This window comes from Chelonoidis abingdonii, chromosome 9, assembly GCF_003597395.2.
Source record: "Chelonoidis abingdonii isolate Lonesome George chromosome 9, CheloAbing_2.0, whole genome shotgun sequence".
Lineage (NCBI taxonomy): Eukaryota > Metazoa > Chordata > Testudines > Testudinidae > Chelonoidis > Chelonoidis abingdonii.
Genome location: NC_133777.1, coordinates 73,117,256 through 73,134,741, shown reverse-complemented (window position 1 = coordinate 73,134,741; position 17,486 = coordinate 73,117,256). Strand labels below are relative to the sequence as shown.

General features: G+C 42.4%; 1 protein-coding gene across 7 annotated transcripts in view; it reads left to right on the top strand.

Annotated features, from left to right (window-relative positions):
• AKAP13 (A-kinase anchoring protein 13) overlaps positions 1–17,486 on the top strand; it is a 344,553-nt gene that overhangs the window by 151,505 nt on the left and 175,562 nt on the right. For all 7 annotated transcript variants that reach the window (XM_075069695.1, XM_075069692.1, XM_075069694.1 and 4 more), the window contains one exon: positions 6,999–7,182. In XM_075069695.1, coding sequence (XP_074925796.1) covers positions 6,999–7,182 — 184 coding nt within the window. The remainder of the gene's footprint in view (positions 1–6,998; positions 7,183–17,486) is intronic.

Genomic DNA, 17,486 nt, shown 5'->3' with positions numbered 1-17,486 from the left:
CGCCCCTGAAATTCCACACACGCGTCTGACGAAGTGGGTATTGCACCCACGAAAGCTCACTGCCCAAAGACGTCTGTTAGCTATAAGTCCCACAGGACTCTACTGCTTTTAACAAAACCATTTTGTAACACTCCGCCCACTCTTGGTCGCAGGACAGTCCCGAAGACGGCCTACTTGTTCCATCCATGATAACAATCTTGTGATAACGGTCACTCGCACTTTATGATTTTGGCTCACATTTCCCAAGCCACATTACATGCGTTCTACCAGGGCTCAGGCTTCACTTGCCGCCTTGCTAACTCATGTACCTACCCAACGAGATCATCGGTCACTCCAGGTCCCTCAGTCTCATAAACCGTTCTTCGCATATGGTATCTGGTTCAACAGTCAAAGAGAAAACTTGCAGCCTTTGGCTCCGCAGTTTACAATTCTGCCCATTTTTCACTCCAACCGCCGCCTACATAAGGCTTGGGAATCACCTAACTGGAATGGATATGAGTAAGCACTCGAAGAAGAAAAGACGGTTACTCACCTTTGTAACTGTTGTTCTTCGAGATGTGTTGCTTATATCCATTCCACACCCGCCCTCCTTCCCCACTGTCGGAGTAGCCGGCAAGAAGGAACTGAGGAGCGGTTGGGTCGGCAGGGGGATATATCAGGCACCATAGTGGTGCCACTCCAGGAGGCGACCTGCTGGCCCACCGAGTGTTGCTAGGGTAAAAGTTTCTCAGACGAACGTGCACGCGGCGCGCGCACACCTAACTGGAATGGATATGAGCAACACATCTCGAAGAACAACAGTTACAAGGGTGAGTAACCGTCTTTTTTTGATAACCAAGCATACGAAATCACCAGTATATGACTGTCCTAAATCACGTAAGCGCATAATGCAGCATTAGTGTCAGAGTGGCAAGGAGATACCCTTTTAAAAGCTTTTGTTTTTACATACTAGAGGGAAAGAAAAATCAGAAGAGAGAAGCGTATGAAGATGATATGGGGAAAAGAGAGCGAGGAATGTTACAAGGCTAGAATAATGAGAATCATTTAGAAGCAACTGACCCTTGTCCAAGTGCATAAAAGAGGTGTGGTTAATGTGACCGGCGAGATAAATTGTATTGGACTTGCTGAGTCAATCATCTGTGTGAATGTACTCAAAGTAAAGCTTTAATAAAAGGTTACCAGATTTAAATGTCCTTTGTTGGATTATGCAAAAGCAAATGGTTTGAATATAGCTGTTTCCAGAATAGATTATACCTATTGCTGTATGAATGGCATTATCCTGATAAGAATAAATTCAGCCATCAATAGAAATTAAAAGGAAATAATATGCAAACACAGTGCACCTCTCTGTACTGTTACATTTGCATCAGCAAAGTATATGCTGGTGGCATTGCCTGGTTCGAAACAAGAAGCAATCGTGGATTAAGGGTAGAAATTGGAATGGGACTTGATGGGCTGAAATCATCCTAACCTTATTCCCACAAAATAGGAAGGGGTCTTACTGATATGCTTGTCTTGATTTATGCCTGTACAATCCTTTCTCATGCTGAGATGAGAGAAGTCTCTCTGGTGATACCACTAGACTGCAGAAGACAGAATATTGTGGCAGCAGTAAAACAGATGTTGGTAGTGGTTGAAAGGGACGGTGGGCTCTCTGGATCAGTGGTCGCTGTTCATATTGTAATTCGGTTCTTTCAGGTTCAGAGGCTTAAATCTATCCATCTTCCACATGTTTCTCTGGAGTAGCTACCAGTAATGCTTGAGCTTTAACTACAGACTTTCATATTAATTTGCAGTCCACTCCCTCACATTCCCCTTTTGTTATATGTTGCAGTAAAATAACTGCGTGGAATAGCTCATCTTTCTTGTGTCAACAGCATGGCATGGTACACGTGGTCTTACTGTTTCAAACCAATGCGAACCTGGACAGTGAAGGAAAACCTTTTTCAGAACAAAATGGAAGATATCTTCAGCAATGGGAGGAGAAAGTGGGGGGGCTGGAAAGTCGCAAGCAAAATAAAATTATTTTTTGTACAAGTGGTCTCTGCCCCCTAGTCCATCCATCCCAAACCTACTGCTCAATAAGAGATTCTGTAACTGAGATATCAAAGCCATTCCCAATTCCCTTTAAAATAAGTAGGAATTGAGGCATTTCAGTCCCGTACACTGCTTTGAAAATCACAGTTTATAAGATTAAAAAAAAATTACCCACAAATCAGTTATTTTCAGCTGAGTGGGTGTTTCATCTATCAACACTTTAAGGCACAACCTCCCACTGTCTTGACCCTCCTCTTCTAAAGTTGCCAGTTCAGGTGGTCATCTGGGACTTACTGATCTGTGATGATAACATGTTTGCATTTCCCTCTCCCACTGAGGTGTGAGGTTTGAGCTGGGTGAGAGGGTAGTTTCCCACAGAGGGAGGGGTGCAGGGGTGGAAGCCAGATTTGATGGGGAGTTCCACAATCACTCACTCTGTACCTCTTCATGGGAAGCATGGTTTGTTTGTTTTTTCCTCTCCTTTCAATCAAGTTCATTAAAAATAAAACCCCTGACTCAGGGAACACTGTGTATATTCTCAGATCTGTCATATTCAAGCGTTTTCTTCCTCAGTGGCTATTTGTTACTGGTTAAAAGCACCTTAAACCTTAATCCTGTCAGTTAACAAAGTGAGTTTGACAGTTTTCCGTGGAAAGTTGATCCTTAGTTACCCAGCTTAACTGCCTGCTTATTTATCTGCCACAACTGCCAAAAACAAAACAAAAAACCCCCTTGCACTCTAAAATCTTGCATTCCTTGCCAGCTGGATTAAAGTACTCTTTCATTATGGGCACTAATCATATGTTTTAAACCTTGCCTATTACTAGGAGACATGGAAGAAACAAAATAGCCTTGACCTTCCAGTATTGCATGTACTTTATTTCTGTAATTCTCTAATTGCAAAGGGCTTTGTGTTACCACTTTATGGGCTGCTTGGTGATTCTGCAGACCCCTGCTACATTTCTGCTTTCAGCCATTTATGATGAAAAACAGCTACAGCTAATCCATGCTAAAGGCGGCGTAACTCTTCCTCGCTTAGGATGCTCATTCTGCACCATGCCAATCTGTTCAAACAAACCTCTGCCTGAATTTCTAAAGTCCAGTGCCTTAAGAGTCCCCTCTTGGTAGGCAAAAAAACAAAAAAGGAGAAATAGCTTAATTTTTGCCTTTCCCCTTTTTCCCCATTCCTCCCAAGGTCTGATGCAAATAGGCTATAAACTTGCTTTGAGCAGCCATCACAGTGACAGATGCATTTTTATTTTGGAAAGTTAATCCAGTTCACAGATGGCACATCCCTTTTAACACTAGCCATGTAAGTTCTGTATCATCTGTCGTTGAAAATGTGTTCAGCTCAGACTCCTGCCCTGAGCACTCACAGTTGTTGCATGTACAGTACTTTGTCTCTTGGCTGCCATCATTCATACTTGTCTCTCTTAGGATGGCTTGATGCCAGTTCACATGGTAGTCAGATCCTCAGACTCTGAGGCTGGATGGTGAGGTTTTTTTTGTTTAATATGCTCGACATGGCAAGTGCCATCTCTTCTGGTAAAAGACTACACTCTCTCATGTTGGTACTCAGAGGCATTAGTGTAGCATATATGGATCCTTACGTGTAAGGGTAGTATCCAAACACAGGAAACACACAAATCCAAGATCTTCTATGTGACTTGCTGTTTGTATTGTAATAAGTTGGGTACAATTTTCAAATCAGACTTAAGCATGGATGAAGACTGTCATTTTTAAAAATGGGACTTGGACTCCTAAGTCATGTAGTTGTGTTTGAAAATTTTACTCGTTTAAAAAAAATGATAGTTTTTAACTTCAGAGACATAGCATAGATGCCCTAATTCGGCACAGGAATAAGCTATACTCGTATGATTTTATACCACTGTAACTGCATCCACAATAGGAGGGTTGGTTTGCTTTATTATACTAGTGCAGTTAAAGCGGTACAATATTTACGTGTAGATAAGCCCCTAGGAAGATCGTTTTTGAATCTACTGTTCTCCTCTCTGTAAAAGTTCCTCCCACAGCAACTTTTCTACTGTCTTCTCAGGCCCCATTTCCCTTCCCGTACAGTCGGCCATCTTTTTTTTCCTGACTTACTAAGATACCTTGTGTTCTCATTCATCTATAAAGTGCCATGCTGTAGCATGCTCTACTAATGTTCCTCTCTTCGCTCTTTCACAGGCTACAAGTATTTTGTCTGAGCAAGCTCGGTTATGTCCTTCCTCTAATCAGATGGAACCACCATTCACACATGCTCATATATTCGGCAGGGTGTGATTTTTCTTTACTCTAATCAGGAGGAGGCGGGGATTGGGGTGCTGTGTAGTGGGTGTGGGGGTAAGGGAGAAGGGAGAAAGCAGGTTGGCAAAGCCCTAATTTGGAGTTGTATGGTAGACTGTGCCAGCAAGCTTTTGGTACTTGCATACAGATTAGGCTCTGCAGGAGCTGAGCCAGCCAAGAAACTCAGCAAAAGCTACATGGCAAAAAGCAGAGATATGGCTGTTTTGTTTTGTTTTTTGTCTAAACACCTTAATGATGTCCCTTAAAACCCAACTGAACAAAGGAATTAGCTGTTTGTACTGTGGCATCCTTCAAAAATGTGCTTGAGAGAAATTACCTGATTAAATCTTAAAAGTATATGCACTCACGTTATAACCTGATCTGTTGGTTTAGTTGTTGACGAAATTAATAAGCCTATACATTTTTACTACAATATTCAGAGTGTTTCGCTGAATCTGTTCACTTGTTTGGCTTACTGCAGTCTAAAGGGTGCCTTTTAAAGCTACACCAATCAATGCTGAAACCCTTTGTTAATTTTCAAGAACAAATCTTTAGGTTGTTTTTTTTTCCCCCCTCTTCTTGCAGATTTTAAAATCCAAATGTCTGTGTTCTGGGTACAGATATCACAAATGCTTTGATCTCCAAATACTGTATTTCAGTGTTTCCCAAACTTGGGATGCCGCTTGTGCAGGGAAAGCCCTTGGTGGACTGGGCCGGTTTGTTTACCTACCGCATCCACAGGTTTGGCTGATCGCGGCTCCCACTGGCTGCGATTTGTCGCTCCAAGCCAATGGGAGCTGCTGGAAGCAGCAGCCAGTACGTCCTTCAGCCTGCGCTGCTTCCAGCAGTTCCCATTGGCCTGAAGCAGCGAACCGCGGCCACTGGGAGCCACGATCGGCTGGACCTGCGGATGCGGGAGGTAAACAAACTGGCCCGGTCCACCAGGGACTTTTCCTACACAAGTGGTGTTCCAAGTTTGGGAAACACTGCTGTATTTCACAGTGCATCTGGAACTCATTTCTGGTTGTTGCTGTTCAGAGCAAGGTTCTAGGGCTTCAGTTCTTTGAATAAGGGTTTATTTCTCAGAGATGAAAGCTTAGACACAGTGTTATTTTAAATCAAATTATAAGACCATGATTGTTAAATGTAAAAGACGGGGAGGGGTAGGGTGGGAGGAGTACACCCATCTTACAAATGCTGCTACTCAGAATTATACAGCTTCTGTGTAATGCTGTGTCTGCTGAGATGGGCACCGTAAAAGCTGGTCTAAGGCCTAATCAAATTAGAAAAATAAAGTCCTCACTTTTTACTTTCTTTGAGAAAGTATAGACTGTCCTCTTTTTATAGCTGCTCCAGATTTATGTCTTCAGTTTAGCATTTTTGCTGTGCCCAGGGAGGAATCTGTGTTATTAAAAACCAAATTTGGCAGTGCCAAAAAGTCAATTCAGTCTTTTGTGGGAGAAAAGTACCAGCAACTACAGACAAATACAGCCTACTTGAACTTACTGAGCTTCTATTTAGAGGTAGTTAAATAGTCCACATATCAAGCCCATGTAGGAACTGCACTCTTTCTCATTGGCTTCTGTAGTAGGTCTGATCCTGAGAGGTCTTGAGCACTGACAACTTCCATTAAAATTACTGTGACAGGGCCCTACCAAATTCATGGTCCATTTTGGTCAGTTTCAGTCATAGGAATTTAAAAATTGTAAATTTCATGATTTCAGCTATTTAAATCTGAAATTTCTTGGTGTTGTAATTGTAGGGGTCCTGACCTATAAAGGAGTTATGAGAGAGTCGCAAAGTTATTGTAGAGGGATTGCGGTACTGCTGCCCTTACTTTTGTGTTGCAGCTGGCTGCGGCGCTGCCTTCAGAGCAGGGCAGCTGGAGAGCAGCAGCTGCTGACCAGAAACCTAGCTCTGAAGGCAGAGTCACTGCCAGCAGCAGTGCAGAAATAAGGATGGCATAGTATGATATTGCCACCCTTCCTTCTGTGCTGCTACCTGCAGAGCTGGGCCCTTGGTCAGCAACCGCCATTCTCCAGCCATCCAGCTCTGAAGGCAGCAGTGCAGAAGTAAGGGTGGCATGATATGGCATTGCCACTCTTACTTCTGCACTGCTGCTGGTGGGGTGCTGCCTTCAGATCTGGGTGCCTGACCAATAGCCGCCCCTCTCCAGCTGCCCAGATCTGAAGGTAGCGCAGAAGTAAGGGTGGCAATACCATGATCTCCCCTAAAAGAACCTTGCAGCACCCCTGCAATTCCCTTTTCAGTCAGGACTCCCAATTTGAGAAATGCTGGTCTCCCCATAAAATCTGTACAGTATAGGGTAAAAGCACACAAAAGACCAGGTTTCACGGGGAAGACCAGATTTCATGGTCCGTGACGCCTTTTTTATGGCCGTGAATTTGGTAGGGCCCTGTGCTGTGGTGATTCCCTTGCTCTGAAGTGCCAGCCTCTCCTGAATTTGAACAGCCAGCCTTTGCATATGTTTTTCCAGGTGCTTCAGTGTTTGGGTTGCCTGGCTTTTTGGCTCTGAGAGACTGCTAGTTTTGTGCCAACCATTGTACTGTATTTTGCATCAGTGTGGCTCAACTCCCGTAGCTAGGATGTGGGGAAGTGGCATTCATCTAATCCATAATCTGCACATTTCATTTTTTTTTCTTTCTTCCCAGAGAGTAGCCCCCGGGAGACATTGTTGCATTTTGCAGTGAGGCTGGGCCTTCTGAGGTTGACATGGTTTCTGCTACAGCAGCCAGGTGGAAGAGGAGCTCTTTGCATCCGCAACAACGAAGGGGCTACACCTGTGAGCTTAGCCTTGGAACGGGGCTATCAGAAGCTGCATCAGCTTTTGACACAGTAAGAACAATTTTTCTGAGTTCCTGTGTTGACTTTCCATCCCCCGCAGCATCCTTGCCTGTATTGTGCATAATTATTTGAATAACATGAATCCAAGTCCTGTTCTTTGCAATTAGGTGCAGTTTTTGTTATTAACTCTTTATTTTTGTCTTTGTTGCTGGAAAGAGTTGGGCAGGATCTCTAGGTTTATGGGAAATGCAATAGTCATGTTATATTCTCATTTCTGTTTTTGTTGCACAGTCTTCTGTTTACAGTTATCACGTCATTTTTTGAAACAGTGTTAGAGTTAAACCTTATGCAAACACAAGTGAAGAAGTTTTTCCTTGCACAAGTGCCAGATCCCCCAGTGGAAAGCTGATATTGGGAGTTTGGGTGAGGTTTTTTGTTTTTCTTTCTGTTAAATATTATTCTCTACCAGTTTTTGCTTAAAACAAGCCATGCAGATTCTATAGAATAAACTATCATCACTTATGGAAAAGATATGTATCCCTGAAGGTCTGGATTGAAATGAACTGTGTGTTTAAAAACAAAATTAGAGATTTGTGAAGACATAGTGACTAGTCCCAAGTGACCAATCATGTATATGTGTTTTCACATTTTTTTTTTTTTTTTACTGAAGTGCTTTACAAGAATGTTTGGGAGGACTAGAAGTTATTTTTGATAACAGTATATTGAGAGCTCTAGTTTTGAAAGCCAAGGCTGATAACACTTATTTAGTCTGTTTGCTTTGAGTGGAATGTTTGTTAAAGCAGGAGAAAAGGTTTTAACCAGTTGCACACTTAATCTATATTATTATCCATTTTTATTATCTTGATATCTTGTCATCTTAAGCTCTTCTGTCATTAACTTTCCTTTTCTGCTCTGAATTTTTAGACTCCTTTTAAATCTGCATTCAGTTGCCTGATGCCATGTATTGTGTTAATGTTATTAAACCCCAGTGCGTGTTATTGGGCATAATGTCTTCGTTCTCCGTTATTACTACTGCTACTACTGTTGTTGTTGTTGTTTTAGGAGATGAGGGAGAATAATTCTCAAAGCTGAAAGTCAGTCTTGTGATATATGGTGCTGAAGTCGTCGAATTTAATCTTCCATCTCACAAGTTTCAAAATTTTCTATCAACACCATATTAAAGTAGAGAGAGAGAGGGAAAAGAAGCTCTGCATTAAGCTTTCATTTAATACCCATCATCTGGGAATAATATAGGGTCATGGAGGTGGGCGTTACACCCGCTTTCCCAAGTGATCTTTTGATACGTGAATCATTCTGTGACAATGTTCAATCCCCCTAATTCTCTGATACCCGCACACCTCCTGTCTGTATACTGTATTAAAGTTGGAATAAATTGATCAATCCTATAATGTGGTTAGTTAACCATGAAATAAGGTGAAACTCTCCTAAGTGTTTAGATGGTTAGAAACATAACAGGCTCGTCAAGAAAGACAGGATGCAGTCAAGAAAATTACATCAGTCAAAACTTGGTTGTATAGCTTGCAGCAAGTACTGTAAGTACTGCTGTTACCCAAATAGGAGTAGAGCTGGTAATTTAGTAAAAATAGGGTAATAAATCTATGACAACAGCCGTGCAGTGTACTTGAGGAATATTTCACAATTGGTTCAAGTATCGGAGTGTCACATCTCTGCTGGAGTGAAAACTAAAAGTTCTGAGTCCTTGGATTTCTGGCAGTATCCCTCTAGTGTTACTGTTTTTCCCTGGAAAGTGATTCTGACCTAAGACAAGAGGCCTTGTGATGGCCTTGTAGTTCACCTGTGAAAGTAAACGACCAAATTTCAGTTATGCTACCAATATGATCTGAATTCCTGTTATCCCTATTATTTCCTCAAAGCTTTACTTAGCTTCAGCAATAAGATACTGAATCCCCCTCTTGGCCTGACTAGTGAGGACATAACGTGTGGATATATTAATATTTGTACTATCGTGGTGCCTACGAACCTTAGTTGTGGACCAGGGCCCCTTTGTGTTAAAACAAAGAATACAAAAAAGAGAGTCCCTGCCTCAAAGAGGGTTAAGGCATTGTGTACATGGCGGGGTTAATTTGCATAGAATTGACACTAGTTGGCATGCAGTATGCAAGCCATACTAATAACGTGCACATAGGTCAACAGACTTGGGCTCATCTTACTATGATTAAAAATAGTTGTGTAGATGTTGCGACTTAAGCGTTGAAGTCTAGAGAGAGGGATAGGCTTCAGAGTCCAAGCTCCAGCCCCGGCATCTGCGCAGCTATTTTTAGTGAGGTAGCGCAAGCCCCATCAACCTGAGTCTGTTGACCTGGGCTTGGAGACTCACTGCCGCTTGCTGTGTAGACATATCCATTGGGTATATGGCATGGGCTTGACGTGTACTAAGTGTGTTGTGTTCTCTGATGTTATCCTATGGTCCTTTTTTGCTTTGCTGCTAAGCTGTGTGTGTTCTCGGATTTTTCTGTGTGTGTTGTGGGATGCTTAGCGGAAACCAGTGGAATTCTGGGAAGTGCTCAGATTTTTAAAAAATCCCATGATTCCTCTCTCTCCATCCCTTGGTTCTTCTGTTTATGAAAAAAACTTTTTTCCTTTTTTGAGCTGTTGCAGTTCTTCATGAAAACAGCCTTAACATTTTCTTTCTTAGAACTCCTGGAGAGTTGTTCCTTATGTTAACTGGTCCCTGCATCATCTCTCTTGATATGAGAGATGTGAGCACAGATTCTTCAAGAGTGAAAGATAGAACTGGATTAGAACAGACAGCACACTAAAATGAAGTGGGATCTTACTGGCAGTGTGAAGAATAAGTCATAAATCACCTCTGTGCACCTTTGTTTTATCTATAAATAAGATTTGCAAAATAAACCTTGCCTCTATCCTAGTGAAAATGGAATAAATCTGTTGCCTGAGGCAGTAATATTTTCAAAAACATCCCATCAGGATCCTCCATTACTGGAACTCATCCACATTTGCTAAGTATCTGTCTATTTACTAGACATTTTAAATGTGTCTCTCTAATTTGCAGGATACAAATCAGCGACCAAATAATGATCCATCCCCTCCTGAAAACAGCTAGGAAAATAGGCTGGCCTTGAAAGCCAGCTGTCTCTTAGAGCAGTGATGGGAGCAAATTCCAGATTCGAGGTCCCTTCATTTGCCAGTAGCCCTTTTATGTTTAATTCTGGCCACTGTTAGCTTGAGAGTCTCAGCTAACCTGAGTGGCCATGTTATCAAGCAAAGGGAGAGTTGACCTCTATAGGAATGTGCTTCCCAGCGTGGGTAAACAAACATGCTAGCTTTGTACAGCCCAGTGTGGGTAAAATAGCAGTGTGGCTGGGGTGGCACAGGCAGCTCCGTGGGCTAGCTGCGGGAGTATGAATCTGCCCAGCCTTCTGAGTACGCAGGCGGGTGGCTAGCTCAAGCAGCTGTCTGTGCCACCATGGCCATACTGCTATTTTTAGGAAGCTAACTTGAGCACAGCTAGCATGTGATTGTCTGCAAATGCTGGGAGGCATGCTCCCAGTCGCTGTGTAGATTATACACTAAGAGCCAGTTCACTCTGGAAAGTAGGGGTCACCTGCTTCCTGGGAGTAATTTGGCTGTGTAAGAGGACAGCTGCATTTTGCACTAGCTGATGTTTCCAAATAGAATGCAGTATAGTAATCCAGGTCCACATATGGAATCTCTCAGCAGCCAATCGTGAGTGTGGCACCATAAAGAAAGAAGTAGGTGAGAAGGATGAAAAGACTCTCAAGGAATATACTTCTTTTTTTTTTTTTTCAGTCTGACTCTTATTTTTGGATGCTTATGAGAGAAAGGAGGGATTCAGAGCTTAAGCAGTTACTAATTTCTCCCAGAAAACTTTGCAGGATTTTCATTTGAGTCAGTTCTGCATCTGTGGCGTTATCACTGTCTAGTGGGTTTCTTCCCTTCTCTGTTGTTAATAAAGTCATCAGTGCAGCTAAGGGATCATAGGGAGAGTATTAGCCTTCCTTAAAATGTTCTCATAATAGCCAGGTGGCTCAGCATGTGAAGATGTAAATCAGTGCACAGAGAGGCAGGACAAAGTGTGGTTCTTGTCAGAAAATTGATGTAATTTCCAAGTTCATACTGACCCAGACCCAACTAACAGGAAAAAAAAGACGTTTTGTGAGCATTTTGCAATCCTTGATCTAAAATACGTAAGTGTTAAGGTCTGTACTGTTTCCCAATGAGATGCTTTCAGTAGTGCCTCTGAGATGGGGACTCTTCTAGGTATCTGTACTTGAGTACACGTTAGTTTTAAATATATGAGTAATTCCATTCCTATTTAGCAAAGGATTTAAGTGTGGGTTTAAAGGTAGGCATGTGTTTAAATACTTTGCTGTATAAGGGCTTTAACTGTGGTCAGGGTAGAAGCTGAAGACATTCTCTTCCCCTCTCTCATGTCAAAATATAACAACAACAATAACAAAAATGAGGATAAATCACTTGACATTTTCATTTATTTTCGTGGCTAGGTAGTTTTATTAAACTTAACCTATTCCTAGCAGGAAAGTTGCCTACTATGTAAATACACTCCCAGAATCACCACTTATACACATGTACTGATGTAAGTACCTGGCTTCATATCAGCTCCAGGTTTGTGGCTGCTATACGTAAGCAGGTACTTCTTCTCTGACAGGCTGAAATATCTTTGCCTACGTGCTTGTCCTCAGCCGGATGTGAACTAATAACTTAGAGATGAAAGGTGCCATGTTCTCCTAAGATTGCCTCTTATTGACCCTTCAACTAGGAGGAGTAATGTTGGCAGAGTGAGATGCATAAATATTAAGCACGTGGACAGGAGTATGCAAAGCATCTCAATTACCAATGGCTAAGAGCGACCATAATTGGAAAAGAATGAGGGTTGCTTTGAGACTCATGCCCTTCTTCAAAGCTCATGAAATGCTTCCTCTTTCTGATAAGAATATCAAATTTCTTTCCCTCCCAGTGTTGTTGTCTTTCAGTAGATGACTACTGATTTTCTTTCCCTCTCCTAAAGTTTTTTCAGTAGTTTTGATATTACAGGGACACTGTCCAGTTTTAAAAAAGTACTAAAACGTAATTGTCTCTTTGTATTAATATCACCTTATATTATTAAATTCAAAAGAATTTTTAAAATCTAATGTGCTTTTAATGGTGTTGGAGTTATTCTGGATGAAACCTGTAATAAGCCTCTGTCCCAAATCTGGACCTTAGCGTCCAAAATCTGGGGGCTTAGCATGAAACTCCCCCCAAGCTTATACCAGCTTGGATCTGATCTTGCTGCCACCAATCAGGATTCAGGGCTCCTGATTGCCCCCGGGGTCGCCCAAACCTATCCCTGGGGGACCCCCCAAGACCCAGAACCCCTGGGTCTCCTACCACAGGGAAAACAAGTACCTCCCCTGTGGCCTCTATTTTTATTCCCCAGCTTCCCTCGTCCCTGGAGTTAGCGGGCGATACTGTACTAAAGTCCATTGAATACAAACCAAGAGAGGCGCATTTACCTCCCCCTGGAGCGTTAGGCATTCAAACTAGTCAGCGCTAACACACGAGACTTCCCCCTCCCTTCATCCCGTATGCGTAACCCCGAGAAAAAACCTCAAACCAGTTTATAAAACAAAACTTTATATTAAAAAAAAAGAAAGGAAATTACACTAGTAAATCAACTCTGCATAAGAAGATCACTAAACAGGGCAATTGCTTATAAGGAAAATAGAAATAACAAGTCTGATTCAACAGATACAATTGTAACAGTCCAGCAAAGTACCCCTGTCTGAAATGCACAACCATATCAACCTAGTGCTTTTCCTTTTGTACTTACAACTTGGTACAACAGGGTAGAAAGAAGTTTGGAGATAGAAATAAAAGCTGTTTCTTCATAGCCGAGAGAAACCAAAGAGAGGAAAAAAGCCAAATCCACCAGAGTTCCCTCCCTGACTTTGAAAAATCCGGTTTCCTGATTGGTCCTCTGGTCAGGTGTTTGGTTCCCTTTGTTAATCCTTTACAGGTAAAAGAAACATTAACCCTTAGCTATCTGTTTATGACAAAACCATGCAGAGGCATTTGGTAGAGTTTACCATAATGTCAGACTGGCTGATGAGTTGAGTATTAAACTGAGCTGACGTAAATGTCCATATATTAAGTGGATAGGCACCACAGCTAGGAGAGGATCAAAAGGTAAATGTGGAGTTTTCAGATCAGTTGATGTGCCTTACTGGAAACATATCACCCAATGAGAAGATAATTATCAAGCAGATCTAAGTACACATGTTATAACTGCAAAGACTGGGTATGAAACAGGCCATGAAAGGCACAGCATTGGAACCAGAAATTCCAAGGGGGAAATGGCCCTACAGACTTGTCTGGTGATTGCTAACACACACTTTCAGAAGAGGGAAGGTAACATTATAAGGTATGCCAGTGACAGACACAAGTCCCAAATTGATTTCTGGTTGACAAGAAGAAGCAATAGCTCATGAATAATCAGTTGTAAGGTAATACCTGGCAAGTGCATTGTGAACCAGCACAGACTTATTATGGACTTCAGAATGCAGAGACCTCAGAAACATCTGAACTGTTGGGCACTGGAAAGGCCGAAGTGGTGGAAACTTAAAGAAGAGAATGAAAAAAATCTTTGAACAAGCAGTAATCTATAGACTTCTGGACGACACACAGGGATGTGTGGAAGATAACTGGTGCAAACTAAAGTTAATATTGCTGGACGTGGTACAAGGAGTCCTAGGAGTGATGGAATCAGTGCCGAAAAGGATAAGAAGGAACACTTTCTGTGATGGAATCATCAAAATAAAGAATCCGTTGAAAAGAAAAAGGTAACCTTTAAAAAAAATAGCAGGCCAGTGGCTTGAACAGTGATAGGATGGTGTATATGAAGGCAAAAAAGGAAGCTAAAAGAAGTGTTACGACAGATAACATTTATGCGTGTGATAACTGACTAGGATACGAGGGAGAAAAAACAATCTGCAAACTCATTAAGGCAAGAGAGAAAATGATGAGGGATGTGAACCAGTTTATGTATATTAGAAATGAACATGGTATATTGCAAACAAATGGTGAATCAGTCAGTAAAGTCTGGGGTGGTTATTTTGAAAGAGTGATGAAGGGAGGAACGAAGAACACATAAGCCAAACTTGGGCCTGAAAGATTACATGCAGGAGGAAGAGGCTTGGGAGGCACATAGGAGTATGAAAAAGGAGGAAGCTCGGCCAGAAGTAGTACTGGTGGATGGACTTGAAGTCATTGGGAAGGGAAAGTGTCATGTATTTTACAAGTCTGTTGAATTATATTCGTAAGAAAGAGGAAAATGTCTAATGAAAGGCGTAAAAGCTACATGGTGCCCATTTTTAAAGATAAAGGAGATATTACACTGCTAATTATTACTCAATTCAGCTGACATCACATGCTTTGAAAGTATGAGAGAAGATTATTGAAAAGCAGTTGCACAGAACAGTTGAAATTTGGAAGGGTCAATATGGACTTAGGCCAGGAAGAAGTAAAATTGATGCCATATTTGATTTACAAATCCTCATGAAGTTCAGCAAAAAGAGATGGCAACTGGGCATAGTCTTTGTGGACTTGGAGAAGGGGTGTGATCATGTACCAAGATAATCAGAGTTTGTGATGGACTGGTGTGCTAGAAGGAGATATTCATTTTATCTGGGTCAGGTGTGATGGCGCGACTACCGTCGTCAAAACCAAATGGGGCAATGCAGAGAATTTCCAGTAAATGTTGTCCTGCACCAGGAATCAGCATTTTTTGTTTACAGTTGTCTTAGATGTGCTAAGTGATAATGTACAAAGGGAGCCACCTTGGAAATCCTGTTTGTTGATGGCTCAGTGGCATGAACAAAATGTTGTGAGACCCTGCAGACCAATTTTGAACATTGGCAACACAGTTTTGAGTAGGCAGCACTTAGAGTGAATGTTGATAAGACTGATGCTATGCTGACTGCGGGAGGAGGATGCACCCCCAACAGATATTACAGGCAGAGAGCTTAGAAGAGTGAAAAAAATTAAATTCCTAGGATTAGTGGTTGTTGACAGTGGTGTCCTCCTGAGTGATGCTCGGCATTGTACCAAAGCTACGTGGTGCAAATTGTAGGAGCTGACCCCAGTTCTCCTTTATAAAAATATAGCAATAAAGTTAAAGGCTAGAATGCATAAAACTGTAATTTGGCCCCTCCTAACGTATGGGACAGAGACTGGCCAGCCACAAGAAAAGAAATCGGTATGTTCCCCACTATGGAGATGAACAGGGCTGGTGCAACCATTTAGGCGAACTGGGCGGTCGCCTAGGGCGCTGGGATTTGGGGGACACCATTTTCTTCGGCAGTGACTGCGACGGCCAGATCTTTGGCCACCCTGGTCACCACCGACATTTAGGCAAAGGGAGCTGGGGCAGGGCTGCGCAAGGAGGGCTGCCTTCAGCAAGTAAGGGGGGAGGGGCACGCAGGGGAACTCCCCACCCCAGCTCACCCGTGCTGCGCCTCTTCTCCGAGCATGCCGTGGCTGCTTCATTTCTCCCGCCTCCCAGACTTGCGGCACCAATCAGCTTAGGCGCCTCAAGCCTGGGAGGCAGGAGAAATGAAGCAGCGATGGCGTGCTCGGGGTGCTCGTGCATGGAGCAGGAGTGAGCTGGGGTGGAGGAGGTGCCTCAGGGCGGAGGGGGTGAACTGCTGTAAGGGGGGTGCCTCAAGGTGGAGGGAGGTAGCTGCCGTGGGGGGGCACCTCAGGGCAGAAGCAGGGGGAGCTGCCGCGTGGGGGTGTCTCAGAGCGGGGGCACGGGGGATGGGGGGACGCAAGGTGGAAGTTTCACCTAGGGTGCGAAACATCCTTACACCGGCCCTGGAGATGAAGATGTTGGGATGGTCAAATGGTTGGACAAAAAGAAATGAGATTGTGAGGGGCCTAATGCAGGTTACCCCAATTGAAGGTTACGTTGGTAAGGACATGTCTAGTGGAGACCTGGAAGTTATATTGGTAGGATGGCCGTTGCATTGATTGTGGGTAGAAGACATTCAGGGGGGAGACCAAAGACTCTGTACGTGAGCTGGATATTACTGGACCTTAGAGAGACCAATTTGCATGACAGCCGGGTGTACTATAATAAGTTTTAGAAGAGGGCTATAAAAGATCCCAAATAGAGACATGGCAAGAAGGAATAAGAATATACTTTTAACCCTTTTTGCTGTTTGTTTCCTATTTCGCACTTCACTTAGCTTGGGCAGACTGATCAGTCTAACTTTTAGTCATAGTTTTTCTTTCCAGCCAGGGAAACTTTCCTGGTCTTGTGCCCTAATACAATGCTGGAGTATTTGTGTTTGCAACAGTACAGAGTATTTTGGTTTTTTTTAAAGTTGCAATTTAAAAAAGTGAAATCATGGAAACATTTATATATGATCAGAGGTTTAAAGAAACAAACCAAAAAATGATCATTATCATAATTTGGGCTTGAATCTCATCTATCTCATATCTTTTATCTGAAGCAGAGCACTATGTGACTTAAAAGCTTCTCTCTCACCAGCAGAAATTGGCCCAATAAAAGATATTACCTCACCCGCGTTGTCTCTCTTGTATCTTTAGCTGTCATTTACACCTGTGAAAAGTGAGTGCAGAGTGGTCATATAACGCTGCTAATCAGGATAGTGGCATTTTGCACTCAGTTTGCTCAGGTGTATATGATGACACAAGGTGCAAAACAGTGGAGAATATGTCAAAAGGGTGTTACAAACTGAATTTTCAGCTTAATTTGACCTGGAAATGCTCCTTTAATAGATTTGTGGGTGTTTAGGTGCTTATTTCTATAGTAGCAGTATTGATGGTGCCCTCAAAGCTCCGTAATTGTAGGTGATGGCTGGCTTTTTGCCATTGTGACACACAGAATGTAGAGGTTACACAGACAATGGTTAATTGGGGTATTAATTTCATTGTTATCTAGAAGAGAGAGAATGATTCCTTAATTAGGCAGATAGCTTGAATCCACAGAATGTTCAGCATCAGAAAGTAACACTTTTTAAAATATTTTTAAAATATATTTTTATTAAATATACTGTTTGCAAGAGGCGCCAGGTTGACAAATCTGGAACATGACATCTCCTTTGTCACAGCCCTAACCTAGTAGGGGTGTGGTCTCTATGGGTCATTCATTGTTTGGTAATTCTGCTACGCATGCGAACAAGAGGGCATATTATAGGAAGTTATTTTTGTGAGGTGTGTAGCTGTCTGCTAGAAACTTGATGCAGAGTACTAGCTTATTCCACACGGATCACTGAAGGTCTTTAGTCTGGGAACATCTTTTTGTC